This window comes from Stegodyphus dumicola, chromosome 3 (genome assembly GCF_044657685.1).
Source record: "Stegodyphus dumicola isolate Sdum_Otavi_A_Nest chromosome 3, ASM4465768v1".
Classification (NCBI taxonomy): Eukaryota; Metazoa; Arthropoda; class Arachnida; order Araneae; family Eresidae; genus Stegodyphus; species Stegodyphus dumicola.
The window spans coordinates 116,949,411-116,963,683 of NC_140770.1; the positions used below are offsets into that span (position 1 = coordinate 116,949,411).

At 32.5% G+C, this 14,273-nt stretch overlaps 1 protein-coding gene across 2 annotated transcripts in view; it reads left to right on the forward strand.

Moving 5' to 3' along the window:
* LOC118190323 (uncharacterized) overlaps nucleotides 1–13,198 on the forward strand; it is a 34,826-nt gene extending 21,628 nt beyond the window's left edge. For both annotated transcript variants that reach the window (XM_035361028.2, XM_035361029.2), the window contains exons 5-6: nucleotides 1,569–1,746; nucleotides 10,988–13,198. In XM_035361028.2, coding sequence (XP_035216919.2) covers nucleotides 1,569–1,746; nucleotides 10,988–11,614 — 805 coding nt within the window. In that variant the 3' untranslated portion in view covers nucleotides 11,615–13,198. The remainder of the gene's footprint in view (nucleotides 1–1,568; nucleotides 1,747–10,987) is intronic.
* The last annotated feature ends 1,075 nt before the right edge of the window (nucleotides 13,199–14,273 follow it).

Consider the following 14,273-nt stretch of genomic DNA (forward strand, 5'->3'; position numbering starts at 1 on the left):
TCTTAACCTATTCTTAATTTTGGATTTCATACTCAAAATTTTATGAGAGTATTCTTCAACCGATTTTAATTCTTTTTCATATTCAGCTTTATCTTCAATCAATTTATCTATCTCTTTATCAATTTCATTTAAAGAATTTTCTTTTTCTGACAAAATATCCTGGCACTCTAACAAGGAATCTGTGTCAGTTCTTTCAATCGCTGCTACCAGCAAATCTTCTGCTTTATTTATTTGTTTAGTGATTGCAGATCTGATAGCAGCTCTTTTCGACTTTAATTTGTCTATATTTTCCATATTTCAAGTAATGGAATATAACCTTATAAAATTTCAACAAATAATTGTAACAAAATTTAAAGTACAGTATTTCAATATTTTAAGCACTTCCTTTAAAAACAATATACTTATAGTCCACAAATTTCCTTCGATTAAGACCAATTAATTTTTTCAAGCATCAATGAAGTATTATTCTTTCAAGTAATATTTCAATAAAACAACATAAATATTCAATACTTTTATTCAACTCAATCATTATTTTTCAAGGTTGAATACTTCAAGAATGAAAGAAAATGGCTTACCTGATATTTTCAGGTATCCTTCCATTATTCCAGCATAGAACTATATTCAACTATATTCAGTTTCGATTTTAAAGTATCTAAAGGTCCGGGAATTTGGGCACCAAAAACATGTGTATAAAAATTTTGTCACGTTTATGCTCACGAATTCACGATTCTATTTTTTTATATAAAAACAAAACATTTAATGAAGAGCTTATGTACATTATTTACATTATTGAAAGCACAATCATACATATATTATAAATTTTCCCATCATAGGGCCAATATTCGTTTATCAAGAACAATTACCGCTATGCGGCCAAGAACAGATCATTTCAAGGCGTCGCCCTCAAGCTAACTAACAGAGTATTACATTCCTGCTCTGCCGCCAGTCACGTGACCTAGTCGGCGACAGACGATAAAAAATAAAAGAAAAACTGAATCCATCGGAGGGAAAAAGAAATAATTTCAACAATGGTATAAGTTAAGTTTCACGTGAAAATTAAGTTCTCAGTTTTTAGTTTATTTCAGAAAAGCTACGAATTTCTCAGTTGCATTGTCATTTACATCTTAAATATCTCATATACCACAAAACTTATATTTAGCATGAAAGACACAAGGAATAATAAATTTAAAGTTTAATTGATTCTAATAAATTTAGGTTTATCAATGTGCCGCCCAGTCAGTATAGTGGTCAGGGAAGCTGACTGCGATGCCGAAGGGCATGGGCTGGAATCCCGGAGAAGGCATGGTTGTAACTGTTCGTCCCTTCATAGGAAAGGCGATGGTGGCCCACCTATTAGGTGCCTCCATGATAAAGAGACCACCACATCCGGCCTTGTATAGATTAATGGACTGGGTTACATTTGTAATTGTCCACAATCTGCCATTGGGAAAAAAGGAAAAAAAAAAAGGTTTATCAATGCGCAGAAATAAGAGTTGACGAAGAAATTCTGTGTTAAATAAATTTAACTCCTCATCTGTCTAATGTACTATATTTGTTCGTTATTTCAGCCACTATTCTGTGCCTTATATTCCCAAAATTCCTGGACTCGATACCTTCAATGGTCTATTGATGCACAGCCATGATTATCGGGAAGAGTCTAAATTTCAAAATCTGAAAGTTGTTGTCTTAGGAGCTGGGGCATCAGGAATTGATATTGCTATCGAAATTTCTAACGTGGCTAAAGAGGTAAAAAACTTACAATATATATCGAATGTCACGTTTTGAAGATATTATGCAAACATTTTTTTTTCCCTTTTTTTATGTATGATATTAACTGAGCAAGTTACAAAAATTTTTCTATCAAATATTCAGATAATTTTCTCATCTTATAAAAATTTCAGTATGCCATGGAATAAAAATTAATTATTAGACAAGATTTGGATTGTTTCTTTTATTATAATATAGGTTGAACCAAAACAGTTTCAAGAAACTTAACGTATCGCTTCATCTGAGAAAGATAAAATGATACAGCCAGCTTAGAGCGAGATTTAGATTGTTTAGTGCATAAAGACTACTTATGCACGTTTTTAAGTCGAATTTGATTGTTTCTTTATTTGCCTCACCTGTGGTTGATATTGGTTAGCAAAAGAACATGCATTTATGTTCTAATTTCTGTTTAAATAAAAGCCTTTATCTGACTAGCAGTTACCTTTTATAAACCTTTATCTGACTAGCAGTTACTTTCAGATATAACGACAATTCGCTTCACGTCTGTTAGGGGTTTTGGAGTGATTAGGTATTATCAAATGAAGTAAAATCGCATAAAACAAAAACGAAAAATTTTTGTAACTATGAAAGTGTTCAGAGAAATAAATTAAATAACAGTTGAAGCTTTAGGGATAATTTCTGCAGATCCAAAGTCAAAGTATAATTAAGTGTCCATTTGTAAATACCTGTCTCAAATAATGTATATTTCTCATTTTCGAACGTACAGTTAGTGTCCCATCACAAAAAAATTAATAATCTTTCATTTTAACTAATGCATGTCAAACCACATTGACAATACATGATAAAATTCCTCAAGAATTAAAATCAAAGATGGGATCTTTAAGAATTGAACAAGGAAATTAGCTGATATGTGAGAAAATGTCTTCAAAGTTGAACTTATGAAGAATCCGAGCAATTTTGTGTTTGACGAAAAGATTAAACAGTAGTAACGTAGAGCTTAATGATTATTTTTAATTGCAAAGAATTGTTTTATAATGGAAAAAGGTAATTCTTATTTGTTTATTAAGTACTGTTATATACTATACATTTTTTTCTCATTTTTGCAGTTTCTAATGCATTTTACATAATATAAATATTTATTAAAACACATTTTACAAAAAACTTTTCTTGCTGCATGTTAATGTTACCGCAGCTGAGCGTTTTGCAACAATATGAATCATTGGAGCTTCTTCAATTTATTAAAATGGATTTCTTTAAACCCTTCTAGGTTAACAAGACGCGTTCCTTTTTGCTTAATGGCTTTTAGAAATTATCAGATATTAGAGTTTTCTGATAATTTCACGTTTCATTAATGTTTTACTCTATAGATTACGCTGCATTCGTTTTCACTTTACTCCACCCATTGTTTTCACATTAAATCTTTTCGCACCTTCCACTACTGAAATTTCCTTATCCTTTTCTGAAATGGAGGCACCTACGTCTGATCACTGTTAAAATTGATATTAAAATCACGTCAACCAAAGTTTACTGTTCTGTCAAATTTTAAAATGTAACTCAATATAGTATTAAATAAAAACGAAAATGTGGTACTTGTCCAGAAACTTTCCCGTTGTGCATCCTGGAAACGGTCTGTTACGTTTTTTTCTTCCTTCACGTTTGTACGGAGTTTATGTAGATTTGGAGTGAATAACGACGACACTTAATGAAGTAACAAAACACACTTTATTTGCCAATATTGTCAGAACAGCTCCAAAACACGTTTTACAGTCGTCGATGAACTACTATAAACACGCTGACACGACCAACGACACAGCCTTCAGGTTATCAGTCTATCACGGTGGAGACAGCTTCACTGCAAAGCACCAGAGTACAGCTCTCGACTCTGCTCGGTTGTTCTCGGAACTCCATGTACTCTCCAGACTCTCCACGCTACAACTCGCGATGCACTCGACGACACACAGAGCACGGCTCCCGACTCTTCGGTTAAGTCGTTCCCGTAGCTCAACACGCTCTCTCGACGATGCACTAACCGCGATACACTAAGAGACTCCTTCGGTGAACTCGACGACCCACTCGGCACTCGCTGCCCGGCTGTCAACTCGATCGACTCCGCAGGGATTGACTCGCTAGACGAGACACCAATTCGATACTGAATAACTCTCCACGTACCAGCAGGATTTATATAGCTTTTGGCTGGTGTTCGAGAACATTCTGGGCTAAACCGGTAAGAATTCGTTCCAGAAGATTCTACAACCGTCCATGGTATATCGCCAATTTTGTCGCCAAATATTTCCAAATGGATGATTTCTCGCCGAATGTGGCAACCCTGCCTTTCCTTGCTATTTTATTGCAATCCCCTAAAACTGCTTTGCGGCGAAGCTATCTCACCGCGCCTGAACATTTCGTAACAGGTCTTTTATTGGACAAATATGGACATTGTCGTATGGTTTCGTCTGCTGCCAGCTAAGCGTGCCATCGGCTAAACATGTTTCCGAAAAAAATTACATTATCTGTCAAGGTTTAGATTGCTTCCGTAACTTAAGAATACTAAATTTACACAAATTAGGGTGAAGCAATAAAAATAATTAATGAACTATAAAAATATAATTCAGCAATGTGCTTCTTCTAGTCAAAGTAGGACTGCACAAAACGTAATTATTGTCGCCTTACCTCTGAGCGATGAGGCTTAAAAAGTGACAACCATAGATGGAGAATCCGATCTCACAGTGTTCTTGTGCAACTACAATCAAACCTCTTCAAATATTTAATTCATTGCTGAAGGTCTTTTGTGAATCAAAATGTTCGCAAACCGAAACAATTTTCCCGACATAAATCCATATAAAAGATTTAATTCTCTCGTCGACTACAGATGATTGCTTATTTAAACTTCACAGCAGCACATTATGCACACACTCATAACCCAGAACCAATGGTAATCATTAAACATAACATAGTGTTAAACATTTAAAACAGACGAAAGCTTGATTTTACTGGATCTGTACAAAGGATATGGCATAAATAGAATGTTGAGAAAGATGTCATTTTTTGGATGAAAGGTCCCTTTTTATAAACGTATGGGGTAATTTTCTTTAGGCATCTTCTTTGTTTATCTCTAAGTGCGACACGACTTTGCTTTAGACTCACTGAGTTTCCGATCACTTAAAATTTATCCGATGTGATTTCTTGCTCTGGGTTTTAAAAAGTATATGGCACTATCTGATCATCGAAAATGCTTACTCTGTAGCCTGCTACCGCGTTATCAAGGCGATAACGTAACGTGAAAATTTTGTATCTCACGTCATTTTGCACAGATTAAAGAAATAGGATAATTTTTCTTCCTCTTTTCTAAAGACGTTCTTTTCACAATCGCTTTTTGTTCCTGCTTCTGAAGCTGTTATGTTTCTTTTAATGTTAAGTTCATTTTTATTGTTCTGTAGTAACTCCTTTAAGTCTTCATGATTAAATCATTGGTAACAACACACACACACATGCACACACACACAAAAAAAAAAAAAAAAGCGCTGAAAAGCGTTTAAAAGTCACTGCTCTCAACCCATTCTGGTTTTAATTTCTTTCAGGCCGAATTCGTGTTATTGTAACGCACTTTCTGATAGGCAATGTTGCCAGAAGTATTTAGTAGTAGGAGAAGAATTGAAAAATTGCATAACGTAGCACATGATGTCAGAGACCAAGTGATTTTTGTGACGTCATGACGTCATAGTTCGTATGACGTAATCACAAATAACATAATCAAGTTCAAATAAAATCGCTAATCTGACATAATTAAAATCAAATCACAAATTCAGTCTCCATTGGTTCCGTAAGTTACAGACTATAATTCGTTTCTTAGTTATTTTAGTTACGTATCTTAGATTTGACAAAAATTTTAAAACTAGATTGCTAATTATCCAAGGTTTAAAGCTTTTTTTCTTTTAATTAATTATCAATTTATTTAAGGTTTTATTTTTAAATTAATTTGTCAGGATCCATTATTAAGTGCTTCTTCCCGTTCGGACTGTTGGCGCGTTTGTACTAATTTATTTGAGGTAGCAGTTCATTTTCCGACTTCGTTACTGTTTTTGCTTTATTTTAAGTGTTAGTGCTTTTCAGTAAATTTTTCTTTCCGCTTGGTTGACTTGGTTATCAGTTTCCGATTACTGATAAAATCCTCGTTCTTTCATTGTTAAATTTTTTTGTTTTGTTATTTAGAAAACTGATTTTGTTTTGATTTTTTAAGTCACCTTAATACCAATACGATTGTTATTCTGAGCTGTTATAATCAGGATAATGGATTTCATTCCTTTTTCTGTTTGAGTAACCAATATACGGCACTAGGGCTGCAGATCGCTTCGTTATCACAATAGTTGGAAAAAACTAGTATTAAAAACAGTATTTGTAAAAATAAATAAATAACATAATAACACTGTTTTACGCTTTTTTGCAGTATTTTCCACTTCATTACTAAGGTTTTTGCGGAATTTTTCTATTTGCCAACAGACTTTTTGTTGAGTTCAAACAAAAATTTTTAAATTGCTTTTATGTAATAGGCAAACAACTCGAGTATACATTGGTTTTTTACGTATATATATGTATATACGTAAAAAATTACTTTCCTAAGTAGAATGTTTTTTGGTATGGGAAACGAGAAAAATTACTGACGTTTATGTTAAATAATAAAAGTTCTCTTCTTTATTTAATATTGCATTTTTTTTTACAATTGCGTATTAAAATTCCAGTCCTTCTTGATAGCGTTATACTATATTCCAAAATAAATATCTATAAATATCTAAGTCAAATTTTTGAAAATATCTGCAAATATAAAATAGGCTTTGCCAAATGTTATTATGATTTCTAAATTTAAGTAAAAATTATTTTCAAGTATATTAACAAGCGTATTCTGTTTTGAAATTTAGGAGGGGAAAGATAGTTAACGAGGTTTTCAATAGATGGCGCTATATAAATTTTGAAGAATCGATTTTTGTTTACGCACGTGCCACAGACGTGACAAATTTCAAATGTTCCTACACATTTAACAGTTAGCACGTATAAAAAACATCAGTCGAACTCTTAGCAGATCTAGAATACTGAATGATGTAACTGATGGCATTTATGATTTTTTTTTCTTTATCAAGGTCAAGCATCTGAAATAATATCACTATCAAGGTCAAGCATTTGAATTAATATCACTGCCCACTAGTGAGAAATTCTGGATTTTTCCATTAATAGCATGCATTATTCTCTTGGTTTTGTAGAAAAAAATTCCGTGTCAATTCATACAAATAAGTTTCAGCAATAAATGTGAAACAGAAAAATTGTATGATTTATCATCACACATAATGCATAAAAATTATGATAAACAATAGGTAAATAATATGCGATAGGATGACAGCATTATTTTCCAGACGTCGCAAGAGCTGATTTTTTACATCTTTTTTATTACTATTATTTTAAAGGAAAAGCGATATAAATTATTTCATTTTCGATCACTATATTAAGCTTTATACTGAAAATTTAATAAATTGTTTCTCCACGGCTAGAACAACGATAAAACGAGATAGCCAGTTGCCTCAAATGAACAAATAAGCGCGGCGTTAACATATGTAAAAAATTACATGAATACGAATTACTATATATTTCCATGCATAAGTCGACAAATAGTAGTATGTTTTATTATTGAACTTTGGGAGGTAGGTTTATAAATTTGATGATGATTTACGAGTTATTTGATCATAAAAATGTTATTATAAATCAAGTAACTTAAAAAATATTATTTTGATTTTATTTAATGCTTATCTGTATTAAAAAATTATGTAAATCTGCTTTATAATTTAATTTAGCAATAGCCCCTTAATTCCTCATTTTTAATTTGGGTATTTCCTCTGTGTATTCTAAAAATAATAATAACTTTTCTGGACTGCTTCATTTCTATATCAATCTATGTCACATAGCTTGCGTAACGCTAGTGACGTAGCTAATTCCGGACCTGAACTCAAAACTTTTCCTTAATAAGCAACCTAAGCCAAAAGCTTCTCTTGGTTAGCTTCCATATCGGGTAATTGCCTATTTTAGCTTCTACCACTCTTCCTGTTAAGAGGCTATTTCGTTCTGTTCTCTTCCTATCGCAATAGTATCAAAAACGTAAATGTTCTTGAGTAGGCACGATTAGAGTGCCAAGTAAATTGCGGCTACAGATGCCAACTGAAATAAAATGAATATTTAATCTTTCTCCGTTGCCAAGTTTCGTCTTCAATATGGATATACGTTCTACGCCATCAACATTACTACGTCTTTTTCAGCACATATATATTGATCAAATTTCTTAAATTAGGCATCCGACTCTTAATATTCTGCCAAATATTAGAAGTACCTTTTGGCAAGTGGAAATCCCAACTGAATATCATCACTCTTCCTTTGACTGTTAAATCTTTGTCATTCAACTCGTAGATAATGGCATCTTCAGTTCCAATCATAGCATTGCTCTGCAAAAGTGATAAACTTGCACAAAACATAATTTTTTTTTCTATCCAGGCACATTTGAGTGATATTAGACATGAAAAACTGTAATTTGCTTGCAAAACAAGAACACCACTGAAGAGAAAGGAAAATGTAATTATTTGAGAATGGTTATAACTGAGGACAAAAGTAAAGTTTGAAAGACTTGAAAAAAAGGAATTATTTATGCCATAATTGGCCTTTCATTCAAGATCAATTATTCGTAGCGAATTAAGATTAATTATTAACCTCACGAGATATAACTGAATTTATAGCATAAATTTAAATTCGATCTGTATATGTCCTCAGTTCAATTTATACATGCCGCATTTTAGCTGAATGTTTGCTGTAAAATCTTATTACTGGGATTATACATGTTTACATACAGTTTATATACGAAAATTTGTAGTAAATAATTTAACTTATATTTATGAAATATGTTACTTATGTGATGTAATGTGATGTATTTATTAGAAAATATGTTACTTATGTGATGTATTGCCTATGCTATGTTATACGTCTACCTCGGACCGAACTACCAGTGTTCAGCGACTTTACCGCTCGGCCGCTGGTGGGCTGTTATACGTCTCCCGCCAGGTTTTATTAATGTAAAGTTTACTAAGGAAAGTCTGAAAAGAACTCCTTATTTCGGATGTTCATTTTTGGTCTGTCATGTAGAAATTTGCCGTGATCAGCTAGAAGAAAACGATTGCAGAGCATACTAGCGAAAAATTAAAGAAGTTACCAAATCTAAGTCTTCGACGAAGCGAGACGAAAGGAAATACTGTAGAGCGTTATCTAATTTCTATGAATCTATATCTAGGTATGGTGTAACGCACAATTACGTGTCTTCGAACAGAAATTAATCATATTAACGTTTTGACACAAACAAGATTACAGACGAATTTCTATCATATTTGAAAACATTTCCTACTATATATGCTATGTTTGTTCAAAATTTACCATACTTTATGGAACATTATTAATGTGTTTGTCTTATCATATTATCGATTAACTAACTTGTCTCAATGCCTTGAGACGGTGCTCATGCTTGGAATGGGAAAGTGTTTCTTCAAAACAGAATTTCTGCAGTTATTCGAACAGTCGAATATACAAATCCTCAGATCGAGAATGTCGTATTATATTTCTCATTGTATTTGAGGCAGTTATGCTGGAGAGAGGTTAGCTAGAAGTCTGTAAAGCGAATAGAAAATTCTAACCGTATCATCTACAAGCATTGTTCGGCATTCGTCATATGAGGTACTATCATTCCATAGCAGTGATTGAAGGACTATTGTCTGTTGCTTTAAAATAGGCAACTCAAGATCCTTTTCACTCTCTCTCATTTATGGTCATAACCTGTGTTATCATCACACATAGCACTTATTTTCGTCACCTCATTTGAGATTAAAATTAAAATGTGCTTTCATTCGCACGTTTATCATGAAATGAAATACGCTAAATGGAAATGGAAATAAGGGAAAAGCGATTATGTTACTTGATCATCTTTTTACAGCTCTTGTTATAGTGACGACGCAAACCAGGCGAGAAATATGGCATTGAAAAGGCTATTCTAAAATAACATAAACAGTAAATCCACTGAATGATCGTAGTTTAACTCCTTGTCAAATCACGGAGAACTGGCTGGTTGCTTGGACGTTCCCCTGATTTCCCCACATGTAATATCGGTACGAGCCGCTTTCCATTCAAAAATTCTTCACGGTAGCAGTCCTTAAGCCCTCGCGTGCTTTGTATAATCTACAGCACTATCTATTCAAATTTTCTGGAGAGATAAGCTAACAGAAAACAAATGATTATTGACTGCACACTTAATTCCTTTTAATGATTTAGCAAATTACTTTAAAATGAAGACTAATCAATGAGTAGGTACTTCGGACTATGTACAAGTAAATTAATACTGTTGTGGATGGAAAGTACTCCCAAATTCTGTGGCATCTTTTATTGTGTGGAACTTAATGAGAAATATTTTATAATCACTAATGTTATCACATGTATTTTTATTTCAAATATTTCGTTGATAAGTCTTACGCTGAAGGCTTGTAAAAATAATTTTCCCATCATTCTTCAGTAAACAAACTTAACGCTTTTTTAGACCGACCCGGGTGAATCCGGAGTTGACTGCATTTCAAGCTTGGACATGAATACGACATAAGAGGCATACGAGTCTAGAGAATTTAGTTAATTTCGAACAAGCATGACATTCGTGATATGCAACAAAAACATCATCGATTCGGTCATCATCGACCGAAATCCGTTTGAAGTCATATTTCCGTAAAAACGACACATTCTGAAATCTCTTTATATTTATTGATATGTAGTAGCTGTTGATTATTTCATATTGGTGTGTTTCTGGCTGTCAAGCGTTATGAATAAATGGACGAGAGCTATAAATATAGGTATTATATAAATGCAGGTTAAAACAAAATATACTACTATAATTCTAGTGAAATTTAATGGCACCAATAAGAAATTAATACAACAAAATCACTTTACATGCTAAATTTGTTAGAAGTACAGGTACACCGCTTATTTTTACATTAAAATTGTATATTGCATATTATGTACGTGCCAACTATTTAGTTTTCATTTTCCACGCTTCAAACACCAATTATTTACGGTTTTAATTTTTATTACATAAATTCGAGATATTTAATTAATATGCTCGTTAGTTGTCGGAAAATGTACCTGCTTACGAAAATTTAAATTTTTGTTTTATTTATCTTGTATTTTCTTTTCTTTTATCTAGGTTGTCCTCAGCCACAATACGCCACCCAAGACTTGTCGTTTACCTTCTAATATGACTCAAGAAAAAGGAATAGAATCTGTGCAAAAGTCATCCGTCACTTTCATAGGAGGCAAGATGTATCAGTGTGATGCTATCCTTATTTGTACTGGGTATTTATACACATACCCATTCTTTCACCCAAAATGCAAAATTGAGATCGGAGACCAGAAAGTATCCCCACTCTACCTGCACCTATTTCACATTGATTATCCAACTTTAGCAATATGGGCTGTTCCGAAACTGATAATACCTTTCCCGATTTATGACCAACAAGTCAAAGTGTTCTTGAAGTTTTTGAAAGGGTTCGTGAAACTTCCAAGCAAAGAAGAAATGAGAGCCGAGGCTGAAAGAGATTTCTTAAAGCGACTCGAAAGTGGTTTCAAACCGAGGCATGCTCATGTTATGCCTGGTGACCTTCAGTGGGAATACGATGACAAGTTGAGCGAGTTGGGTAAAATAAAACCAATACCCGATGCCGTGCGAAACTTGTTCAAACACGTTCATTTCATGAGGACTCAAGATGTTTTAAACTATAAGAATGTGAATTATAGTATACTTGATGAGAAAACATTTTTAAAAATTGAGTGAATAGATAGTTATTTATACCAAAAAGGATAAAAAATGTGAGTTTAATATATGTACACACATGCACGAATGATACTAATGAAATATGCACAAATTGGATTGCAAACATCGGGAAAAATCATTTTTTATAGCCTTTCCATAATTTTTTTGACTAGATTCACTAATGGTCAATTGAGAACAAATACAGACATCGCAGATTTAGGGAACTCTCAGTTTCCACTAACTGTTTGTGTAGTCATTTGATTCTGGACTATCTTTTTAACATATAACGCTAACATATTTGTTAAGCGGCTTAAATAAAATTTCAGTTTTTAGAACTATGCATTTCATTCGATGCATTCCTAGATATGGGATCGATTCGATTCATTTTTAGAACAAGGATGACACTCATAAACGGACGTGACTGAATTGAACATAATGTTATTGCTGGCTAAAGCAATTCCAGAGGCACAGTATTGGTTCACATGTTTTTCTCATCAGTGCGATGTGCACCCGACAGTTTAATATATTTTACATATTTTGAAACAATGAAATAAAGCAGAGCGAGAAGCGCAAGTTGCCAACAGAAAGCGAAGCGGAAAAAAAGGATACGCAATAGCAAAGTGCTAGATATGTAAAATATTTCTTTAATCTGATTTAGCTGAGACTTGTCGCACTGCAGCTTGATTACATAAGAGACATAAAAAGTATTAATTTTCAGGTGACGCACTTTACATTCATGTATTAGTATTTTTAAGATAGGAAGGGGAAGTAGCCAAAATAAAGTTGTAATTTTATGTTCCCCAGTTTTTAAGTTCTTTATTTCAAAATTGTATATATTAGGAAAACAAGAAGAAGCAGTAAAATAAATATGCGCAAGAAACGATACGAATTCAAAACAACAAATATAAAATCTAATCGATGCATAAGCTTAAAATCTTTCAAAATTATTATTAGCATTGATCATATTTGATTTTGATTTCCCAGATACGTTTCCTAGTTATGGCAGTTTGATTCGAATAAAGCATTCTTGACAAAAACACGGCCGATTAAAGCGGCAGTCGGATGAATGGATTCTATAATATACCTACTTATACTATCTCTTTTTATATGTGAAACGAGTTTAATATGCGAATTCCTGCTAATTTCTCGAATGAAATTGCATTAATTTGGTTTTTATTTGTTTTCCAGGGCAATATTTATTTTCCATCTTTATACGTTTGTATTTATATCAGTTTATGTCATTTTTAGGAGAACTTTATGTTTATTGTTTCACATGTTGTTTTTAACTTATAAAAAGATATGTGAAAAATAAAAAATACGAGATGGTATACAGAAGCAACAGGAGGCTTATTAATGATAAAGTATAACTTATTGTAACTTTGCATTTAAAAATTATATGGTAAATAAAATATATATTCTGATTAAGATAATCAATTAAACAGCGTAAGAATCTGAAACTGCAGTAAACATCTGGAATTTAGATAATACTTAAAATTTTGCCATGCATCGGATACATTTTATAAATTTTTTGTCTGATGTTTTTAAATATTTAACAGTATTAAAATATTAATAAAACTGTTGCAATAAAATATTTTATGTTTAGAATTACTGTTTTTTAGTCTTTATTTGACTTGTTTTGTTAGAAGATTTATAAATTTACCATAAGTTTAAAGACTTATTCTTGATCGTCACGCATAATTTTCAAACATTTTTTTTATTCGTGAAGGAGAAAATTTAGAGTTAGGCAAAATTCAATTTTAGATTGCCGTTATTTTAAAGTACAACTCAAATTATTTTGAAAAAAAATCTGCAATAGGTCACCTTCTTTTAAAGATCAAAAACATTCTTCAGGTATAGCGCTTACATATCAATAAAAATAAATAATAGAAAAGGAAAAGATGGTTTTAGCGTCATCTGCTGAATATTATAAAAAAAGAGGAACAGTTTATAAAATAAAGCTTTTAGATCTCTGATAACAAGAATCGTATCAATCACATTTTGTCTCTCTTAGTTTGTACTAATGCTTAAAGCACAAATTCGTTATTATTGTATTATATCACATACCGGGTATCCTCGAAAATAAGATCTTGTCTTAAGTTTTGCTCAAAAGACGCATTAGAACTTGTATCCAGGAGATGCACAACAATTTACATTTGTCCATTTACAATTATCTGCATTTATTCATTTGTTAGTATATAAAAATTTACATTTATTCCATTACAGTCATGTCATCTTTATTTGGAACATCGCCAGAAAATCCCAAACCTCGAATCCCGTCTGGTTTTTGCAAGTCCATTTTCCGTTCCACCACTACTCCCATATCTAGGAATAACTTCTTGCTTTTGGTAACTAGCTCGTAATGCACTGACAACACAGCTATCAGTGATTTTATGTTATGAATTCTTGATCAAAAACACGACCTTTTGCAAGGTCGGCTTAAAAGTGCCTAGGCTGATTTCTTTCCGTTCTGTGTCCATTGTAGTCTTTGATTTCTATACGCAAACGATCCTTGAACGTCTAGTTTACTACGTATAAAGAGGCTGCAGATAGGCAATCATTCCTGAAAAAGTCGTCACATTCATTATATTTATCTTCCTTAAAAAAAATGCTTTATGTCTTTTGCGCTTTGAAAACTGGTGGAACACCAGCAGATTTTTTGTCTGGTCTGTAAAAGAAATTG